This window comes from Anomaloglossus baeobatrachus, chromosome 1 (assembly GCF_048569485.1).
Source record: "Anomaloglossus baeobatrachus isolate aAnoBae1 chromosome 1, aAnoBae1.hap1, whole genome shotgun sequence".
In the NCBI taxonomy this organism is placed as follows: domain Eukaryota; kingdom Metazoa; phylum Chordata; class Amphibia; order Anura; family Aromobatidae; genus Anomaloglossus; species Anomaloglossus baeobatrachus.
In genome coordinates, this window is record NC_134353.1 from 273960764 (window position 1) to 273983352 (window position 22589).

A 22589-nucleotide genomic window follows, 5' to 3' on the forward strand; every position below is an offset into this window, starting at 1 on the left:
CCAATAGTTTGTGCGTCACGGGCAAATCGCTGCCCATGGCACACAAAATCGCGCGGACCCGTCACACTACTTACCTGCCTAGCGACGTCGCTGTGACTGGCGAACCGCCTCCTTTCTAAGGGGGCGGTTCGTTCGGCATCACTAAGCGACCACCCAATACAAGCGGAGGGGCGGAGATGAGCGGGACGTAACATCCCGCCCACCTCCTTCCTTCCTCATTGCCGGCAGCTGCAGGTAAGGTGAGGTGTGCTGCCGCAGGAACGACGAACAACATCACACCTGCAGCAGCAACGATAATTGGGAATAGGGGGGGCATGTCACCAATTTTGAACGTTTTTGCGACGATTCAAACTCGCTCATAGGTGTCACAAGCAACGACATCGCTAACGCGGCCGGATGTGCGTCACAAATTCCGTGACCCCAACGACATCGCTAAAGCATGTAAAGCGGCCTTTAGGCTCGTGTGACATTGACAGAAGCCCCGGCCTCACTTATTGTGCTGGTGCAGAAGGTGAGTGTTTTTAAGTTACAATGGGCTTTACTTCATGTAATAAGGCGTTCATGTAACTATAACACTGGGCAGTGCAAACAGTGTCCTCTTCAGTGAGCCTTTTTTTTTTTTTTCGCTGTATAGAAAAGCGAGCAAAATGGCACAAAAAAAGTACACCTGTATGGGCAACATATGCCACTGTATGACTGTATAATGCATTCATCCGAACATACCATCCATCATTTGTCAATAAATCTGCCAAACTTTTATTACGGATGTATGGTTTAGGCACTATGTGCACAAGACCCAAGTATTTTGTAATGGACTCAGATTGTTTACTTCATTACAGTGAAGACTGTAGTATTTGTAATACAATTACTTAGTTTAATAAAGTTGACAGTCTATCATGTTACATAATGTGCAGACCGCTCAGGAGCAGCTGCACATACTGGAGATGCCAGTGGAGATAGACTGTGCCTACGGGTGGTGGATTGTTGTATCCTACAAACATTCAGCTTGTATTTACAATAAATAATTCACTTATACAAATATTACTAAGGCCCCCTTCACATGTCCGGGTTTCTAGTACTTGTGGTGTCCATTTTCACACGAACTGGAGACGCACTCACACGCATTCTCAGTCTGTGTGGATTTCCACACCTCTGTGTTTTCTCTGTGTGTCTGTGTGAATTACATGCATGTCCATTTCATCCACATGGACACGTCTGTTTTTTAGCATCAGCACGGATGACAAGCGCCAACAGAAGTCCATGGGTCATGAAAAACACGTACAACACACGGATGTTACCGTTCATCATAAGCGCTGGGTCTCGTGCAGCACAGTGTAACCCTGAGTGACTTCATGCACTTGCCTATGTGAGCATTGTGTATGTGCTGCATGTGCCTGATATGTGAGCATTGTGTGTGTGTGCTGCATGTGCCTGATATGTGAGCATTGTGTGTGTGTGTGCTGCATGTGCTTGATATGTGAGCATTGTGTGTGTATGTGCTGCATGTGCCTTATATGTGAGCATTGTGTGTGTCCTACATGTGCCTTATATGTGAGCATTGTGTGTGTCCTACATGTGCCTGATATGTGAGCATTGTGCGTGTGTGCTGCATGTGCCTGATATGTGAGCATTGTGCGTGTGCGCTGCATGTGCCTGATATGTGAGCATTGTGTGTGTGCGCTGCATGTGCCTGACAGGTAAGCACTGTGTGTATGCTGAATGTGCCTGATATGTGAGCATTGTTTGTGTGCTGCATGTGCCTGATGTGAACATTGTGTGTGTGCTGAATGTGCCTGATGTGAACATTGTGTGTGTGCTGAATGTACCTGATGTGAGCATTGTGTGTGTGCTGCATGTGCCTGACGTGAGCATTGTGTGTGTGCTGCATGTGCATGATGTGAGCATTGTGTGTGTGCTGCATGTGCCTGATGTGAGCATTGTGTGTGTGCTGCATGTGCCTGATATGTGAGCATTGTGTGTGTGCTGCACGTGCCTGATATGTGAGCATTGTGTGTGCTGCATGTGCCTGATGTGTGAGCATTGTTTGTGTGCTGCACGTGCCTGATGTGAGCATTGTGTGTGTGCTGCATGTGCCTGATATGTGAGCATTGTGTGTGTACTGCATGTGCCTGATGTGAGCATTGTGTGTGTGCTGCATGTGCCTGATGTGAGCATTATGTGTGTGTGCTGCATGTGCCTGATGTGAGCATTGTGTGTGTGCTGCATGTGCCTGATGTGAGCATTGTGTGTGTGCTGCATGTGCCTGATGTGAGCATTGTGTGTGTGCTGCATGTGCCTTATGTGAGCATTATGTGTGTGTGCTGCATGTGCCTTATGTGAGCATTATGTGTGTGTGCTGCATGTGCCTTATGTGAGCATTATGTGTGTGTGCTGCATGTGCCTGATGTGAGCATTGTGTGTGTACTGCATGTGCCTTATATGAGCATTATGTGTGTGTGCTGCATGTGCCTGATGTGAGCATTGTGTGTGTGCTGCATGTGCCTGATGTGAGCATTGTGTGTGTGCTGCATGTGCCTGATGTGAGCATTGTGTGTGTGCTGCATGTGCCTGATGTGAGCATTGTGTGTGTGCTGCATGTGCCTCATGTGAGCATTATGGGTGTGCTGTATATGCCTGATATGGGAGCATTATGGGTGTGCTGCATGTGCCTAATATGAGCATTAAGTGTGTGTCATTAAATAGAATAGGACCCGAGCTAGGCAATAATGAGCAGAATTTCATAATTTAGCTACTGCTTGAATACAGATGCCATATTATTGCAACACAAAGCAGCTTAAGGGACGGGCCCATGAACAGGATCAGCTGCGTCCTGGCCTGTGGGGCCATGAGTCTCCTTCGCGTGAGACCGCAGGAGACCGCAGCTGTTCATGCCCATGGTCCGGGCTTGGGCAACTGTGGTCTCTTTCTTCTGTTCTCCTTGCGGAGAATGCTTGCGACCCTACAGCAAACAACTGACATGCTGCGGCTTGGAAAGCTGCACCGCCAAGTCAGTTTACGCTGCTGGCTGTACGTGCACAGTGGGCATGGGATTTCTAGAAATCCCATCCACTGCGCTTGTACTGTACATCGCAGTATTTTGGACGCAGCTGAAGCATGCGGTGTCTAAAACGCTGTGCACACTGATCATGAGCACGCACCCTAAGTTTTATTGCAGCCCCTTAAAGTGGAAGATGACAATGCGGCCCTCAGACTTGAAAAGGTATGCAAACCCTGATCCAGTGACGAGCTCCCTTAAAATAAGAGAAAAACATGGCTTATCTAAAAAGTGTCAAATTATACTATAATCACAAAAGTGAGTACACGCCTCACATTTTTGTAAATATTTAATTACATCTTTTCATGGGACAACACCAAAGATAAGACACTTTGATACAATGTGAATAGTCAGTGTGCAGCTTGTATAACTGTCAATTTAGTGTGACCTCTAAATAACTCAACACAGCCATTAATGTCTAAACCACTGTCAACAAAAGTAATTACACCCCTAAGTGAAAATGGCCAAGTTGTCCCCAAATTTTCCATGTATTGTGTGTCCACCATTATTTTCAAGCACTGCCTTAACTTTTGGCTATGGAATTCACTAAAGCTTCACAGGAGCCACTGGATCCTCTTCCACACCTTCCTTTGACATCATGGAGCTTGTGGATGTAAGACACCTTGTGCTAATCCACCTTCCATTTGAGGATGCCCCACAGATGCTCAATAGGATTTAAGTCTGGAGACATGCTTGGCCAGGTCAGAACCTTTACCTTCAGTTTCTTTAGCAAGGCAGTAGTCCTCTGGGAGGTTTGTTTGGGGTAATTATGTTTAAACACTGCCCTGTGGCCCAGTTTCCAGAAGGAGGGGGATTATGCTCTGCTTTAGTATATCACAGTCCATATTGGCATTCTTGGTAATCCTCAAATGTAGCTCCTCACAGCCGACACAACACGTGCAGCATCATACTATCGCACTCCCACTACCATGCTTGACTGTAGGCAAGAAAAACTTGTTTTTGTACTTCTCACCTGATTGCCACCACACACGCTTGACACCACCTGAACCAAATACATTTATTTATTAACAGACGACAGGACATTGTTCCAGTAATCCATGTCCTTAGTCTGCTTGTCTTCTTACTTGTGCATCATCTGTCATGTTAAAATGCTGTATGGTCTTAGCCACCGTGCTGCAGCTCAGTTTCAGGGTGTTGGCAATCATTTATAGCCTAAGCCATCTTTATGTAGAGCAACAATTCTTTTTTTCAGATTTGCCATGAGGTGCCATGTGGAACTTCCAGTGACCAGTATATAAGTGTGTGAGCCATAACACCAAATTTAACACACCTGCTCTCCATTCACACCTGAGGCCTTTCATTAATGAAACAGGAGGCAATTGGAAGAAAGTTCTAGCCCAAAAGGAAGTACACTGGACCACCATCTTGGACATCATGACTCCAGGTGGCTTAACTGAAACGTTAAGCTTTCTCCATTTATTATAGGTTTTTGTGTCCTTTTTCTAATGTTTTAAATCTTCCTTTTTCCTCTTGTAGTTCTTTTCTCACGTTCATTCGCCTTTAAGTGTTGGAAATGGACACCGCAATCCTGGGATTCACACCCTGATTTTTTTTCCAGTGACACACCATTTACGTTTTCCTTATATTACACTGATACACTTCATTTGCTATTTTTTTTTGTATGCATGTATAGTATATTTTATCATAATGTTATCACATTATCTACCATGCATTTGTCACCTTAGGATATTATCCTTTTTATTGGATTTTATGTCATCAAAAAATTACTTGTGCTAAAGAAACTTTTCGAACTCTTCTTTTGGAAGCCTATGGAGTCATTGTAAAAGAAATTGTACGTAATGAAATTTGTTCGATATTTTTACTGAGTTCAGCAATGGAAAGTGTATAAAAACCACCTCTGAAGGCCGCTTTACACGCTACGACATCACTAGCAATTGCTAGCGATGACGAGCGCGAAAGCACCCGCCCCCATCATACATGCGATATCATATGATCGCTGCCATAGCGAACATTATCACTACGGCAGCGTCACACGCATATACCTGCTCTGCAACGTTGCTGTGACCGGCGAACCGCCTCCTTTCTAAGGGGGCGGTTCGTTCAGTGTCACAGCGTCGTCACAGCAGCGTCACCGAACCGCCGCCCAATAGAAGCAGAGGGGCGGACATGAGCGGGACGTAACATCCCGCCCACCTTCTTCCTTCCTCATTGCGGCCGAACGCAGGTAAGGTGAGGTTCCTCGTTCCTGCGGTGTCACACATAGCGATGTGTGCTGCCGCAGGAGCGACGAACTACTTCGTACACTGAGCAGCAGCGATATTCGAGAATAGGGGGGCATGTCACCGATGAGCGATTTTGACCGTTTTTTGCGACGATTCAAAAGCGCTCATAGGTTTCACACGCAATGACATCGCTAAAGCGACCGGATGTGCGTCACAAATTCCGTGACCCCAACAAGATCGCTTGAGCGATGTCTCAACGTGTAAAGCGGCCTTTACGTTTCAAACAATTTTACCTTTGCAGACCTGTGATATTTCCAAAAATGTGAGGGGTGTACTCACTTTTGTGATATACTGTAACTATCACTCTGTAGAGTAATTGAAATGTGCACCATGTGCATCATATAGCTGCTATGGTAACTGTGAGGCCCATTATACTATTTGTGCATATCCACAATGTATGGACAGGCTCGAAAGTATATCACACAGTATATGAATGAAGATTAGGTATAAAAATAATCCTATTAAAAGATAGTTACTTGATCTTTGCTTGGAAAGTAGTGAAGGAAAAATCCCAAGAGGATTCCTGCTGCAATGCCTATAACAACTTCCAACACCCCTCGGATGATGCTGTTAAATGTGGTGCCTAGAAAACAAAGCAGAGTGATTGCCATCATACAGTTTACTGCAGAGTAAAGCAGATATCAAGCAAAACTCCTCCTAAAACAAATTCATTAAAATAACAGAAAATTACTTAGCCACAAAAATGAGCATCTGTTCAACTATTAAAACATGTATTACACTTTGGCAGGTTTCCGTTAAAGGGTTCTCCAAGAAAGTAATAGAATGGCAACCATAAGGTAACTCAAATGGCGGTCCGTTCAAGCCATGTCAGGATGGCTTCAGTCTGAAGAAACACTGCTCTCGAGACCTGTGTCTCAACTGACAGAAGAGCTGTATTGGAAGCATACATACTGATGATGCTACTTTTAACTTGTTTTTTAAGTACCATTTAATTTTGATGTGCCTATGTATCACAAAACTAGATCAGACCTTAAAAACTGCTTCCTCAATTTATTCCAAAAAGCAATTAGGAACTTTAACCCTTAACCCTTCAGGCATTTCACAGAAATTAACCCATAATGTCAGTAAAGTTAAAAATCAATAAAATTCTGTTTTATCCATTTCTCCTTCACAAAAATAAAAAGAGAAACTCCAACACCACAATTTGTTATGAAATTTCTCCTGAGAACAACAATACCCCATGTGTGGTCCGAAATTACTGTTTAAGCACATGGCTTGGAATGGAAGGAGTGCTATTTACCCTTTGGACTACGGATGCCATGTCACATTTGCAGTGCCCCCAAGGTGCCAAAATTCCAGAGACCCCACCCTATACACACATAGACAAATGACTCCATTTTGAAGACTACATCCCTTAAGGCCTCTTTCACACATCAGTGATTCTGGTATGTATGTGACAGTTTTTATAAGTACCAGAATCATTGACAAACGCAGACCCATTAAAATCAATGGGTCATCGTACACATCAGTCATTTTTCACTGACCGTGTCTCCGTATGGCGTACATGTGTGTCTGTGTGCTCTGCACTTAGACATGTCCATTTTTTTCTGGCATCACTGATGTCCCACGGGCCACACTATGGTGTGATTCGTGAAACACGTACCAGAAAAACACGGATATTGAAAATAGAAAGCTTTTTATACTCACCTTCTCCAGCGACGCTGTCTCCGTCCTCTGCTGTCTGCTGCTTCCTGCCCGGATCGTTATGGTCATATGCATTTATGCATGACACTGCGACCCAGAAGTAGCTGCAGTGGGGGCGGAAACACAGCAGAGCCAAAGAGTTCAGCACCACGGATAGCAGGAGCAGGGACAGGTGAGTTTATCACCATATGCAATTACGGATAACGGATCATGTATCACGGATTGCACATGAACAACCCATGTGTGCCGTGAATCACGGCACACGGAGGGACATATGCGTTTTTAACATGTCAGTGACAAAGTCTGTTTTTCACTGATGTGTGAAAAAGGCCTAAAGGCCGCTTTACACGCAACGACATCGCTGACGCGATGTCGTTGGGGTCACGGATTTCGTGACGCACATCCAGCCTCGTTAGCAGCGTCGTTGCGTGTGACACGTACGAGCGACCGCTAACGAGCAAAAATACTCACCTTATCGTTGCTCGTTGACACGCTGTCCAGTTCCCAAATATCGCTGCTGCTACAGGTACGATGTTGTTCGTCATTCCTGCGGCAGCACACATCGCTATGTGTGACACCGAAGGAACGAGGAACCTCACCTTACCTGCGGCCGCCGGCAATGAGGAAGAAAGGAGGTGGGCGGGATGTTACGGCCGCTCATCTCCGCCCCTCCGCTTCTATTGGGTGGCCGCTTAGTGACGCCGCTGTGACGCCGAACGAACCTCCCCCTTAGAAAGCAGGCGGATCGCCGATCACAGCGACGTAGCTAAGCAGGTAAGTAGTGTGACGGGTCCGAGCAATGTTGTGCGCCACGGGCAGCGATTTGCCCGTGACGCACAACCGATGGGGGCGGGTACGCACGCTAGCGATCTCGCTAGCGAAATCGCAGTGTGTAAAGCGGCCTTAAGGAATTCATCTGTGGGTGTGGTGATGAACTTAAACTCACAGATTAGGCCTCTCTCACATGAGCATATGAATCGGATCTTGCATTGCACTCGGACCAATGTTAGTCAATAAGTTGGAGCAGATGGTCAGTTTTTTTTCTTATCCAGATTCTGGATAAGAAAAAGGTTGCAGCAGTCTGCAAGTGTGTGCCGAAATCATGCGAGAGTAACCAATACAAGACAATGGGTGCGAGAAAAAAAACGGACGCCACACGGACCATCCAAGTGACGTCCATTTTTTATGCATACATTACTATTCTGTAGCATAGAACACTGTAAATGGTCCATACAACTATATGGTAGTGCGTGTATATTTCTTTATCGTTCCTTTGGGAGACCCAGACCATGGGTGTTTAGCTTCTGCCTCCGGAGGACACACAAAGTACTACATTTAAAAGTGTAGCTCCTCCCTCTGAGCTTATACACCCCCTGGTAGCCAGTCCTAGCCAGTTTATTGCTTTGTGTCAGGAGGCATACATCCACACATGCATTCTCATCTGATTTGTTTGACTTTTGGAAAGAGTGAAGAAAAGCGGGTCCATGTCTGGACTCCCGGCATGTCCCTTCTCACCCCACTTTGTCGGCGGTGTTGTTAAGGTTGATTTACAAGGCTGCAGCCTTACATGCCGCGCTCCTTCACCATCCCTTCTGGGCTCTGGCTTGAAGTGGGAGCCAGCACGGTCTCCATGCCTGGCAGGAGTCCGGTCTTCATCCACAGCCCCTTGAGGATTCTGTTGGACCGGAGCACTCATCCCCAGGGACATGGCCCTGCGTCTCAGCAGCTAAGTACCTGAGACGTTTATGTTGGGGGTCCCGGTTCTTTATTGTAAGGGGAGAGTATGCTGTATGTGATTGTTTTAACTTTTCCGGCGGGTTCTCTAGCTTTTGCCTGAGAACCGCGCCGATGGTGCCTGCTTGTCGGCCTCGCCGCTTAAATTTAGGCCCCGGCTTTGCCGGAGGCCTAGTTTCATTTTCCTGCCCTTGCATGTCACTCATGCAGAGGGACAGGTTCGGCTCCTCCCGGCGGCCGTTCTACACAGGGGAGGGACACTCCCCACTGCTGGGGCGTCCCTCTTTCCCTGCAGGTCTCTATAGCCCTCCAGTTCCCGCTCTTTTATAGGAACGCCCTCTTCTCAGGCAGTTCACTCTGCTCTGGGACATCCTGCATTCTGCATCTCTGCTGAGGTGCTGCGACTGGGGGACCGGGCTTCGGGATCTGGAGGGCACACAACACCGCGCTCAGCAGTCTGGTAAGCCACAGCCGGTCTCCAGTTGTGGACCTCTGTATATTCTCCCTGGGGTTCATTCTCTGCAAAGCCCCCACTCCAGCAGCATGTCTCACACAAGGAGCAAGGCTCCAAAGCTTTATGCTGTATGCGCTGCAGGCTCTAACTTGGCGGTGCCACAGCCTGGAGTCTCACCCCCAGTGGTCTCTCAGGCTGCTGCTGCTGCACCTGTGATTGAACCCCCAGCCTGGGTAGAGTCCTTTTCTAGGTCCATATCCCAGTCATTTTCTGAGTCCATGGGACTTTTGTCCAGGACTTTGATGAATATGCATCAGCCCCCCCTCACAGGGTGCCTCTAATACTCTTAACAGAGGACTCCTATCCTCTGACCTCCGTCCATCGGAGCTCACGGAGGATTCATCATCTGATCCCAGACCCCGTCCTTCTAAGAGAAGGCGCAGGGTTTCCTCCCCCTCCCCATCCCATGGCTCTGTCTCAAGAGCTGACTCTCAAGATGAGGAGGATGCCCTCACTGGGGGCTCGGAGGCTATGTATCCCATCGATTTCTCTGAGGGTGACTCAGATCTTAGTGATTTGATTGCTTCTATTAATTCTGTGCTGGATCTCAATCCGCCAGTGTCAGAGGAGCAACTCTCTTTGGCAGAAAAACATCAGTTTACCTCGCCTAAGAGAGTAAAGAGTGTGTTCTTTAACCACTCCAGTTTTCAGACCGCTGTGACCAAACCCAGGGCCTGCCCTGACAAACGCTTTCCAAAACGTGGTTCTGATGACCGGTTTCCATTTCCACCTGAGGTGGTCAAGGAGTGGTCTCACTCCCCAAAGGTAGACCCCCCCCCGGTGTCTAGGCCCTCAGCCCGGACCGTTGTGTCAGTGGCTGACGGCACCTCACTTAAGGATTCCACTGACCGTCAGATTGACCTTCTGGCCAAATCTGTGTATGAAGCTGCGGGGGCCGCGTTTTCCCCGACTTTTGCAGCAGTGTGGGCTCTCAAAGCCATCTCTGCTTCTCTAGAGGAGATGCATTCCCTCACCAAAGAATCTATGCCTGAGATGGTTACCTTAACTGCTCAGGCTTCAGCTTTTTCATCTTATGCCATGTCTGCCATGCTAGAGGCTGCTCACCGCACTGCGGTGGCTTCAGCTAATTCTCTTGTTATCCGCAGGATTTTGTGGCTTCGAGAGTGGAAGGCAGATGCTTCTTCCAAGAAGTTTCTTGCTGGGCTCCCTTTTGCTGGTTCACGGCTGTTTGGTGAACAGCTGGATGAAATCATTAAAGAAGCTACTGGCGGGAAGAGTACTTCCATGCCACAAACCAAGACCAGGAAACCCGCCCAGAGTAGGAATCAATCGAGGTTTCGTTCCTTTCGTTCCTCCAACTGGTCATCCTCTAAGCCTTCCGCCTCGTCCGCTAACTCAGCCAAGGATCAGAAATCCAACTGGCGCCCAAAAGCGCGTCCGCAGAAGACCGCAGGAGGTTCTGCCACTAAGGCAGCTTCCTCATGACTCTCGGCCCGCTCCAGCCACGTCCTTAGTCGGTGGCAGGCTCTCCCACTTTGGCGACGCTTGGTTAAAGCAAGTCTCCGATCAGTGGGTGAGAGACATCATATCTCACGGCTACAGGATAGAATTATCTTCCAGCCCTCCAAACAGATTTTTTCTCTCAACTCCCCCCTGCTCCAAGGCCGCTGCCTTCTCGCATGCCGTGGCGTCCTTGCAGGCAAACTGAGTGATTGCCCCAGTTCCCGCTCAGGAACGGTTCAGAGGTTTTTACTCAAATCTCTTCCTAGTTCCAAAAAAGGACGGTACCTTCCGGCCCATCCTGGATCTCAAGCTTCTCAACAAGCATGTCCGGGTGCGGCATTTTCGCATGGAGTCTCTGCGATCAGTCATTGCCTCTATGACCCAAGGGGAGTTCCTGGCGTCCATCGACATCAGAGATGCCTATCTGCATGTGCCAATCGGAGTGTCACATCAGCGTTGGTTACGTTTTGCGATAGGAGAGGATCATTTCCAATTCGTGGCTCTCCCCTTCGGGTTAGCCACGGCCCCTCGGGTATTCACCAAGGTCATGGCGGCAGTGATTGCGGTCCTGCACCTCCAGGGGTTAGCAGTGCTTCCTTATCTGGACGACCTTCTGGTCAAGGGTACATCCAGCGCAGACTTTCAGCGGAGTGTTTCGCTCACTCTCGCCACAATAGCCCAATTCGGGTGGATTGCCAATCTTCCCAAATCCACTCTGACTCCAACCCAGAGTCTCACGTACCTAGGGATGCAGTTCGAGACTTTGCCGACACTTGTGAAGTTGCCCTTAATCAAACAGCAGTCTCTCCGGCTAGCGGTGCGCTCTCTCCTGAGGGCCCGCCGTTATTCCCTCAGGCGCCTGATGCAGGTGCTGGGTCAAATGGTGGCCTCCATGGAGGCGGTTCCCTTTGCCCAGTTCCATCTGCGTCCTCTGCAGCTGGACATTCTCCGCTGTTGGGACAAGCGGCCTTCCTCCTTACAGAGGTTAGTGGCTCTGTCTCCACGGACCAGGAGCTCTCTTCAGTGGTGGCTTCGACCCCTCTCCCTGTCCCAAGGGCGCTCCTTCCTGACTCCGTCCTGGGTGATTCTCACCACGGATGCCAGCCTATCCGGCTGGGGAGCGGTACATCTCCACCACAGAGCACTTGGACTCCGTCCGAGTCAGCCCTTTCAATCAATGTGCTGGAAACCAGAGCTGTGCTTCTAGCTCTCCTAGCCTTTCACCACCTGTTGGCGGGCAGGCACATTCGAGTCCAGTCAGACAACGCGACAGCGGTTGCCTACATCAATCACCAAGGCGGGACACGCAGCCGCCTGGCAATGTTGGAGGTCCAACGCATTCTTCAATGGGCGGAGGACTCCAAGTCCACCATATCCGCAGTCCACTTCCCTGGCGTAGAAAACTGGGAGGCAGATTATCTCAGCCGTCAATCCGTGGACGTTGACGAGTGGTCCCTGCACCCGGCAGTGTTTCAGTCAATCTGCCACAAGTGGGGCACTCCGGACGTGGACCTAATGGCATCCCGTCACAACAACAAGGTTCCGGTTTACGTGGCTCGCTCCCACGATCCTCAGGCCTTCGCCACGGACGCTCAGGTTCAAGACTGGTCCCAGTTTCGTCTGTCCTACGTGTTTCCCCCTCTAGCTCTCTTGCCCAGAGTCCTGCGCAAGATCAGAATGGAGGGCGGTCGAGTCATCCTCATTACACCGGACTGGCCCAGGCGAGCTTGGTATCCGGACCTGCTCCAACTGTCCGTGGAGATGCCGTGGCATCTTCCGGACCGTCAAGACCTGCTCTTGCAAGGTCCGTTTTTCCGCCCGAATTCTGCGGCACTCAAATTGACGGCGTGGCTCTTGAGTCCTGGATTTTGACGGCTTCTGGTATTCCTCCTGAAGTCATCTCCACTATGACTCGGGCCCGTAAGTCTTCCTCCGTCAAGATCTATCACAGGACTTGGAAAATTTTCCTGTCCTGGTGTCGCTCTTCCGGCCATTCTCCTTGGCCATTCTCGTTGCCGACCCTTCTGTCTTTTTTACAGTCCGGTCTGCAGCTAGGACTGTCCCTCAACTCTCTCAAGGGACAAGTCTCAGCTCTATCAGTGCTGTTCCAGCGGCGTCTCGCCCGGCTGGCTCAGGTCCACACCTTCATGCAAGGTGCGTCTCACATCATTCCGCCTTATCGGCGGCCCTTGGATCCCTGGGACATTAACTTGGTCCTCACGGTATTGCAGAAACCCCCCTTTGAGCCTCTTAGGGAGGTTTCTTTGTATCGTCTTTCTCAAAAGGTGGCTTTTCTAGTTGCCATAACTTCTCTCAGGAGAGTCTCTGATTTGGCTGTGCTCTCCTCGGAGTCACCTTTTTTGGTTTTTCACCAAGACAGGGTAGTTCTCCGTCCGACCCCGGACTTTCTTCCTAAGGTGGTCTCTCCCTTCCACCTTAACCAGGATATTTCCTTGCCTTCCTTCTGTCCGGCCCCTGTTCATCGCTTTGAGAAAGCGCTGCATAATCTAGATCTGGTGCGTGCTCTCCGGATTTATGTGTCTCGCACCGCTGCGCTTAGGCGGTGCACCTCTCTTTTTGTGCTAAACATAGGGCGGCGCAAGGGTCTCTCTGCTTCTAAGCCGACCTTGGCCCTTTGGATTAGATCGACCATTTCGGACGCCTACCAGAGTACTCAGGTGCCTCCCCCGCCGGGGATCAAAGCACACTCGACCAGAGCTGTCTGTGCCTCTTGGGCTTTTAGGCACCAGGCTACGGCTCAACAAGTCTGTCAGGCTGCCACTTGGACTAGACTGCATACCTTTTCGAAGCACTACCAAGTGCATGCTCATGCTTCGGCAGATGCGAGCTTGGGCAGACGCATCCTTCAGGCGGCTGTCGCCCACTTGTGAAGTTAGGCTCCGCCTACTTCTTAGTTTTTTCTGTTTATTCCCACCCAGGGACAGCTTTGGAACGTCCCATGGTCTGGGTCTCCCAAAGGAACGATAAAGAAAAAGACAATTTTGTTACTTACCGTAAATTCTTTTTCTTATAGTTCCGTATTGGGAGACCTAGCTCCCTCTCTGTTGCCTGTTGGCAATTTTCTTGTTCCGTGTGTTATCACCGGCTGTTGTCGTGGACCGAGTCTCCGGTTGTTCCGGTTCTTACTCGGTTCTACTTGTGGGTGGCTATTCTCCTTCAGCTTTTGCACTAAACTGGCTAGGACTGGCTACCAGGGGGTGTATAAGCTCAGAGGGAGGATCTACACTTTTAAGTGTAGTACTTTGTGTGTCCTCCGGAGGCAGAAGCTAAACACCCATGGTCTGGGTCTCCCAATACGGAACTATAAGAAAAAGAATTTACGGTAAGTAACAAAATTCTCTTTTTTTACCTGATGAAAAGGCCATCCCGAAACAGGTATTGAAACCAGTTATAGCAAGGACATCATCAAAACTTCCAGCCGCCATAAGCAGTGTTGGGATCCCCTTATCTACCCCATATCCTTCTTTCTGCAGTAGTAGCATAGAAGGTACAACAACAGCAGGGGAAACGGCACCTAAAACAAAACTAGTCAAAGCCAACATAAGGCATCGTGTAGTACATAATCAGGTGTACCATTACATATGGAACAGAAACTAACAAATTATATGGATATGGCAGCAAAAAGATACTTCATTTTTATTTACTGGGGTAATGATACAAGAAATTAATTATTTAGCACCATTTTACTCTCCTAAAGGGAAAGTGTCACATATATATTGTTATATTTTATATTCAGCTTTTATTATCTGCTTTTTTAAATTCCATTTTCTGCCCGTAATTATAGAGGCAGCCTTCTTGCCTGAGCTACTGCCTAATTTGCTTTAGGGAATCTGTTAGCAGGTTTTCACCGTTTAAACCACAACCAGCAAAACGTAGGGGCCGAAAGCACAGTTCCAGGGATGTGTCATTTACTAGGCTGTGTGCAGTATTTTCAATACAATCAGTATTTTACCAGCTGGAGATTATCACTGCCAGACTAGGTTTCACTTGCCGGCCAGTCACGCTAATGTGTGTAACCCCACCTCCGTCACTGATTGGCAACTTGCGGACAATGTACATAGAAAGCTGCCAATCACGTGTGGGCTGGGTTATACACAACTCTGACCGCTGCTAAATCTACAACAAGAAACTAGGGATTTTATCAAAATACAGAAATCAATCTGGTAAGTGATATATTGCTGGAATTAGGTTCTCTGCCCCTTCATCTTGCTGCTCTCAGATTACATAGTAAAAACCTACTGACAAATTCCCTTTTAAGCAAATAAATGAACACAATAAGATGGAAGACTGGAGTGCTTTATTGACATCTAAGAGAGCGCATTCTTGGAATATTCTGTGACCTGTGCGGAAGTCCCAAAAAGAGGGGAGCCATGACCTTGCAATTATTTGCCTCAACCTTGATATTAGGTGTGTTATATTGTAATCATAGTTGTGATGAGAATTAGATGACTAATGAGAACGACTAGTGGCCAGTGTGAACACTGCAATATATAAGATCAATTTATTTTAATTGGACATAAAAATTACCAAAAAATCTTAAAGGAATCTCTTATGTCAAAAAACACTATTAACCTGAAGATGTGGGGTTGATCTACAACTGAATAGCGTTCTGCATTGATTTACTTCTGAGCTGACTGTCAGTCAGTGTCGCGGTGTAGTTACACTTACTATGTACACAGCGGTGACTGAAGCCTCTATGACTGAAAGCTCGAGGCTGCTGGGAGGAATAAAGCTCATATCCTCCCACCAACTTTTAGTGTGGTGGCTGTACAGCTTCAGAATACTACTAACCTGCAAATTAACCCCATATCTGCAGGTTAATAATTTTTTTCAAATGACAGGTTCCCTTTAAAAAAAAACAAAACAAAAAAAAAAACCGTACTTTAAACAATGTTATTATTTGATGACCTATTGATTGATGGAAGTTACCAATGTGAGTTAAGTATTGATACTTTGTAATATACAATAACTCACACAATGCTAGGATAGAGGAGGAATGAAAGGTTCAATTGTCTGTTGCATCCGATGGCACTGCAGAGTCAATTGCCCAGATTTATGAACACTAGCTTTGTACAAGCATGGCGGAGTAAGAAGAACCCGATACATTAAGGGGCGCATGCAAGTGGTGTGAGCCTTTGTAGACCTTGCCAGTAATGCTTCTCCAGTCAGGTATTGTATTGAGATTTCTGGCATAAATTCAACAGGTCTGGTAATTAGACGATTGCGCTTTTCTACTCCTCCGTTTTGCCCCAGCTCCACCCATGGTGAGATAGCTGGCCGAATGTGGGGTGAAAATGCTCACAACTGCAACATTTTCAGAGTGTTTTACACCAGAGAACCAGCGTAAACACTTTGATGTATTGGCTCCTTAGAGCACCTTGGCTGTCAATGTTGAAGCAAACCAAGCGTTGCAATGTCAGCACTTAGGCTAAAAGTGATTATTTAGGGTAAATTATTGAATCCGTCCTTACATATAAAAAAGATCAGTGAATTAATGTACATTAAACAAAAGAAGCTTTACCCCAACATAAATCCCCATGTCAAAGGCAGTCCTATCAGAAGGTGAGAGAATAGAGCAGCCGAACAAGTCTCAATGGCGCAGGGACCAAAGGAAAGTCTTAAGCACACGGCCTTCAATTTCCTTAAGGCCTAAAAAACACAAAAGGGTGTAATACAATGTGATGACATCTGGTTATAAAATATAAATATACACAGTAATATATCTCTATATCTCTCTCTAATATATAAAGCTGAGTGTATGTGTGTGTGTATGTCCGCTAAAAGAATCCGCACCGCCGCCTTTACAATCAAATATATTGCACAGACACCTCATGTGATTCAGGGAACGTCAGACTATGTTCTGATGGAAAAAATGTAACCCTGCCCTTTACAGTTACTCTCCAAAAAACCTGCCTCCATTAAAGTCAATGGAGCTGGAAGCCACAGGTTATTAATAGCAGCTCTGATTGGTTGTTATAGGCACGAAAGTCATTCATAGTATAACAAGCTTATGTGTGTGGTAATATGATGTCGGTGGGGAGATGGATAGAGAGAGACAGAGACAGACAGACATAGACACATACAGAGTAAAGGCCGCTTTACAAGCTGCGATATCGTGACCGATATTGCTAGCTTGCGTACCCGCTCCCATCGGTTGTGCGACACGGGCTAATCGCTGCCCGTGGCGCACAACATCACGTGGACCCGCCACATTACTTACCTGCCTACCGACGTCGCTGTGACCGGCGAACCGCCTCCTTTCTAAGGGGGCGGTTCGTTCAGCGTCACAGCGACGTCACAGCAGTGTCACTGAACCGCCGCCCAATAGAAGCGGAGGGGCAGAGATGAGCGGGACGTAACATCCCGCCCACCTCCTTCCTTCCTCATTGCCGGCGGCCGCACACATAGCGATGTGTGCTGCCGCAGGAGCGACGAACTACTTCGTACACCGATCAGCAGCGATATTTGAGAATGGACCCCCATGTCACCGATGAGCGATTTTGAACGTTTTTGCGACGATTCAAAATCGCTCATAGGTGTCACACGCAACGACATCGCTAAAGCGACCGGATGTGCGTCACAAATTCCGTGACCCCAACGAGATCGTTCGGGCGATGTCGCAGCGTGTAAAGCCCGCTTAAGAGGCAGACAGACAGAGAGAGACAGGGAAAAAGACAGCAAGAGAGAGACAGACAGACAAAGAGACATAGGCAGACAGACACAGACAGGGAAAGAGACAGGTACAGACAGACAGACAGGGAAAGAGACAAGGAGAGAGACACAGGGAAAGAGAGAGAGAGAGACAGGGAAAGAAACAAAGAGCTACAGACATGGAAAAACAGACAGGGAAAGGAGGAGGGGAAAGAGACAGACTGGGAAAGAGACACAGAGATAGAGACAGGCAGATAGGGAAAGAGACAGGCAGCAAAAGAGACAGAGAGACAGACAGAGACAGACCTGGGAAAGAGACAGACCTGGAAAGAGAGAGAGAGAGACAAACAGACAGAGATAGGGATAGACAGATACAGAGAGACTGATACAGAGACGGACACAGAGACAGACAGGGAAAGAGAGACAAACAGAGAGACAGACAGACAGACAGAGACTGGGAGAGAGACAGAGACAGTTACTATCCCGGGCAACACCGGGTGCTACAGCTAGTGTATATATATATATTATATATATATTCTACTTCAGCTGCGGTCTAATTCTACACAAGGACATTTTACATCTGAGTTTCATGGGTATGTTAGTCAGAATACAGATGTTCTAGTGTTCAAGTTTTAGGTCAGTATTTTAACATGCTATATCTTCTGTCTTATTCATTTTGATATCTGTAGAGCGTTTCTGTATTAAACAAATATATTATACAATCTCATGTTTCCTGCATTAGAGGCATATTAACATATAATTCTGTAGAGGGGCAAAATACAAGTGATTATAATATGGACATATGCTGTATATGTCAAAAGAAATGTAGACAGGATAGTGCTGTAAGGTTTACCTTTGGGTCCAGTCCCAGCCCGGCCCGTGTCAGTATGATCGCTAAAGCAATATTTCTTAAGGCAGCAGACCACTTATAACTGATTTGCACTTGGTCTGTGATGAATGGAATATTTCGTATTAGGAAGCCAGCAAGTAACATACCTACGGAAGAAAACACAACCACTGTCACAACTTTTTATACACTTAAAAGGAACTCTGTCAGCAGGTTTCTGCAACATAACCTGAAGACAGCATCTGCAAGAGTTAGGCTGCTTTCACACTACGTTTTTTTAATATGCGTCATGAAAGTTTTTTTAACGCAAAAACGGATCCAGTGCAAATGCGCTTTCATTTCAATGCATTTGCAATGGACTCGCGTCAACATGCGTTCACCTGCGTCTGCGTGCGTTATAGTGAGGATCCAGCGACTTGCAGTTTTTTAACATTTTTCAAAAACACTACTTGTAGCGTTTTTGAGCTGCGTCCAAATACTGCAAATTGCTGGATCCTGACTATACTGTATGCAAACGCATGTGAACGCTGGCATGCTGATAGACAGGATCCTGCTTGCTCTACTGAGCATGCCCAGAAACCAGCCTCGCGTGATCAGTCTCTCTCTCCTCCTCCTTCTCTGTCTCTCTCCCCCTCCCTCTCCTCTCTCTCTCTCTCACCCCCGCCTGAGACCTGCGGACACTCGTAACCAAGGTAAATATCGGGTAACCAAGCAAAGCGCTTCTCTTAGTTACCCGATGTTTACGTTGGTTATGTGTGCAGACGCTCGTAACCAAGGTAAATATCGGGTATCCAAGCAAGTTACCCGATGTTTACCTTGGTTACGAGCCTTCGCAGCTGTCAGATGCCGGCTCCCAGTCTGTCACGTTCAGTTATCATCACTCCCGATCATATGATTCCAATGCCCGCCCATAAACGTCAAGTGACAGGATCCTGCAAAATAACACATGCGTTTGCATGCGTTTTTTTGCTGTAAAAGCAGGATCCGCTTTTACAGCAAAAAAACGTTCATGACGCATGTTAAAAAAACGTAGTGTGAAAGCAGCCTTAAAACTTAAAATTCAGTTCTGCCTGCATTATTTCAATATCTGATTTTGTTTACCTGCAATGTTAGTTTAAGCCTGTTATCTTTATCATTAGTGGGTCTCAGCAGGGTGAGCTCTAGATGACTCCGCCCCTTCTGTGATTAACCGTTTCTGTCTATGGAAATGATATAACACTGAAAGCCTCGTGTTGGCAGGGGCAGGTCTATCAGCACTGCCACAAACAAAATCTAAAATCTTTCTATGTGTCAGAACGCTTGCACACAGTAAACTCAGGATTTATTTGCCTACATCATGCTGCTCTCAGATGAGGTAGCAAAAATCTGCTGACAGTTACCCTCTAATGCTCAGGTGATTTTTTGTGAACAGCGGCACAAGTTATTGTTTTTGTATAGGACGAGCTGTAGTTTTGGATGATACCATTCACTTTACCATAGAATGTACTGAAAAAAGTGTGTGGGGGGGGTCCCAATGGAATGAAATAGTAAAAACAAACATGCGGTTCCACCAGTTTTTTGGGTTTTGTGTTTAAAATGTTCATTGTGTGGTATAAATGACATGGAAACATGATTCTTCAGGTTACTACAATTATGACAATGCCAAACTTTCATAGATTTTTTTTTATTATTTATATAGTGAAAAAAAATCTGAAATTTGTAAAAAAAAAAAAAAAAGTAAAGTAAATAAAAATAAAGAAATAATTGACTTCTGACATTTTCTGAGATCTATAACATTTTTCCTTTTGGAGCCGAGTGTCGGCTTATTTTTTTTACATAGCGAGCTGACTGTTTTATTGATACCATTTTTAGGTACAGATAACATTTTGACCTCTTTATTGTATTTTGTCATGGTACTGTGGTGCTAATTTCATATTTTGATAGACCAGAATTTTACAGACTGAGTGATACTGGGTGTGGTTTCCTTTTAGTATCTTTTTTTTAAGGAAGAATTTTAATTTTAACATATTTATTTAAATTTATTTTTTAGTACCGCAGGGGGACTTAAACCTGCAATTGCATGATTGCTTATACCATATGCAGCAATACCATAGAACCAAAGGAGGGTTAACAGGGCTGCGACTGGAACTTCAGCAGACCCCCAGCTGCCATGACACCCTGCCAGTGTGTGTGAGCACTAGGACTAGGGGCACCTACAGAACCCAGTTTCCACGAAAACTGTTCGTCGGGAGCAGCACAAATCTGGATTCCACGGAACAGCTGCAAATAGAAAACCGCTGCTCTCAATGACAAATTGTCCAATTGTTTAGAGTGGTTAGAAACCTCCAGAATTGGTCACTCGAGCAGTGGAAACATGTGATATTCTCAGACGAATCATCGTTTACCCTTTTTCCGACCTCCGGCCGAGTGTACGTTTGGAGCAAGCCAAAAGAAGCATTCCATCCAAACTGCCTTCTCCCAACCGTAAAACATGGCGGAGGTTCTGTGATGATCTGGGGTGCTATTTCGTGGAGATCCGCCAGGCCAATGATATCCCTTCATGGAAGAATTAACAGCCGAGATTATTTAGGCATTTTGGGCGACCAAGTGCATCCCATGGTTCAAGCACTGTTCCCGGAGGGGAAAGCCATCTTTCAGGATGATAATGCACCAATTCATACAGCTAGAAGCGTTAAAGCATGGCACGAGGAACATTCTTATTAAGTTGAGCATCTTATCTGGCCCCCACAATCCCCAGACCTCAACATTATTGAGCATTTATATTCGATTATAGAGATTCAAGTTAAACGTCGATTTCTGCCACCATCGTCGCTCAAAGAACTGGAGGGTGTTTTAACTGCAGAATGGGCTAAAATTCCTTTGGAAACAATTTAAACCTTGTATGAATCCATACCTCGGAGAATTATGGCTGTAATCGCCACAAAAGGTGGACCTACACCATATTAAACTAAGACGGGCTTTACACGTTGCGACATCGGTAACGATATATCGTCGGGGTCACGTCGTTAGTGACGCACATCCAGCGCCGTTACCGACATCGCAGCGTGTAAACCCTAGGAGCGACGATCACCGATTGCAAAAACGTCAAAAATTGTTGATTGGTGACACGTCGCTCCTTTTCATAATATTGCTGCTGCTGCCGGTACGACTAGCATCACTGTGTGTGACACCGCAGGAATGACAAACATCTCCTTACGTGCCTCCACCAACAAAGCGGAAGGAAGGAGGTGGGCGGGATGTTATGTCATCTCCACTCATCTCCGCTTCTATTGGCCGGCCGCTTAGTGACGCCGCGTTGACGTCGCTGTGATGCCGAACGCACCTCCCTCTTGAAGGAGATATTGTTTGGCGGTAATGTTCGCTATGGCAGCAATCACCACATATTGCATGTGCGACGGGGGCGGTTGCTATTGCGCTCGACTTCGCTAGCAATTGCTAGCGATGTCGCAACATGTAAAGCCCGCCTAACTTTTATTGATGTTTTCAGGTGTTTCCGTTATTTTGTCCAACCCCTGTATCTGTCATGGAGAGTTAAGTGGGGAAAATCAAGGCCCAAAAAATGCTATACGAGGACAATGGACAAAAGTAACTAAAAAAAAAAAAAAAAAAATACAGTGGAACCTTGGTTTATGAGAACAATCCGTTCTGGAAGTGTGCTTGTAAACCAAGTTACTCGTCTAGAAAGGCAAAATTTCATATAGGAAATAAAGCAAGCTCAGACATTCGTTCCACAACTTGTTCAATGTCCTATCCTGGTCCCCTGGTCCCCTATTCCACACGTGCACAAACACGCACAAACATGCACATTATGCTCACCTTACCTTCCGTTCCATTGCCGGCCTCCAGGTTCTTGTAGTTTGCCAGTACAGGATGTGTATTGGGTAACTATCGCGACCGATGCCGGAGCTTCCGCTACCAGAGTGCTGATGTCAAAGGCATGAGCCGTTTGCCTCTGATTGGTCAGCGCGCTGCCTTTGAGAAGAGGCTGACAGCAGAAGTTGCTCCAACTTTGCGATGGTTACCCGATACACATCCTGTACCGGCGAATTACAAGAACCGGGAGGCCAGCGATGGAATGATAAGGTGAGCATAATATGTGCGTGTGCGTGCGTGTGGACTTCAAGAGCGGGTCAGAGTGCGGTGAAAGTACGGAACTGGAAGTGTGTGCGGTATTTGCTCGTACAGCAAAGCTTGCTCGTAAACGGAGTTACAAATTTACAGCAAGCTTTGCTCATATAGTGATACACACTAAGTTACTCGTAAACCGAGCTTCCACTGTAATTTAAATTGTTTCTTTCTATAGTGCCTAGATATTCCCCAACAATCATTCAGAGGGGACATATACAAATAATATAAGACATCACAGAGCAACAC

At 46.7% G+C, this 22589-nt stretch overlaps 1 protein-coding gene across 1 annotated transcript in view; it reads right to left on the reverse strand.

The window, feature by feature from the left end:
- Positions 1–22589, reverse strand: part of SLC9B2 (solute carrier family 9 member B2) — a 62092-nt gene that overhangs the window by 19577 nt on the left and 19926 nt on the right. Inside the window, exons 5-8 of the mRNA XM_075336710.1 lie at positions 18222–18364; positions 16239–16366; positions 14067–14242; positions 5796–5902 (exon numbers count right to left, since the gene is read on the reverse strand). Coding sequence (XP_075192825.1) covers positions 5796–5902; positions 14067–14242; positions 16239–16366; positions 18222–18364 — 554 coding nt within the window. The remainder of the gene's footprint in view (positions 1–5795; positions 5903–14066; positions 14243–16238; positions 16367–18221; positions 18365–22589) is intronic.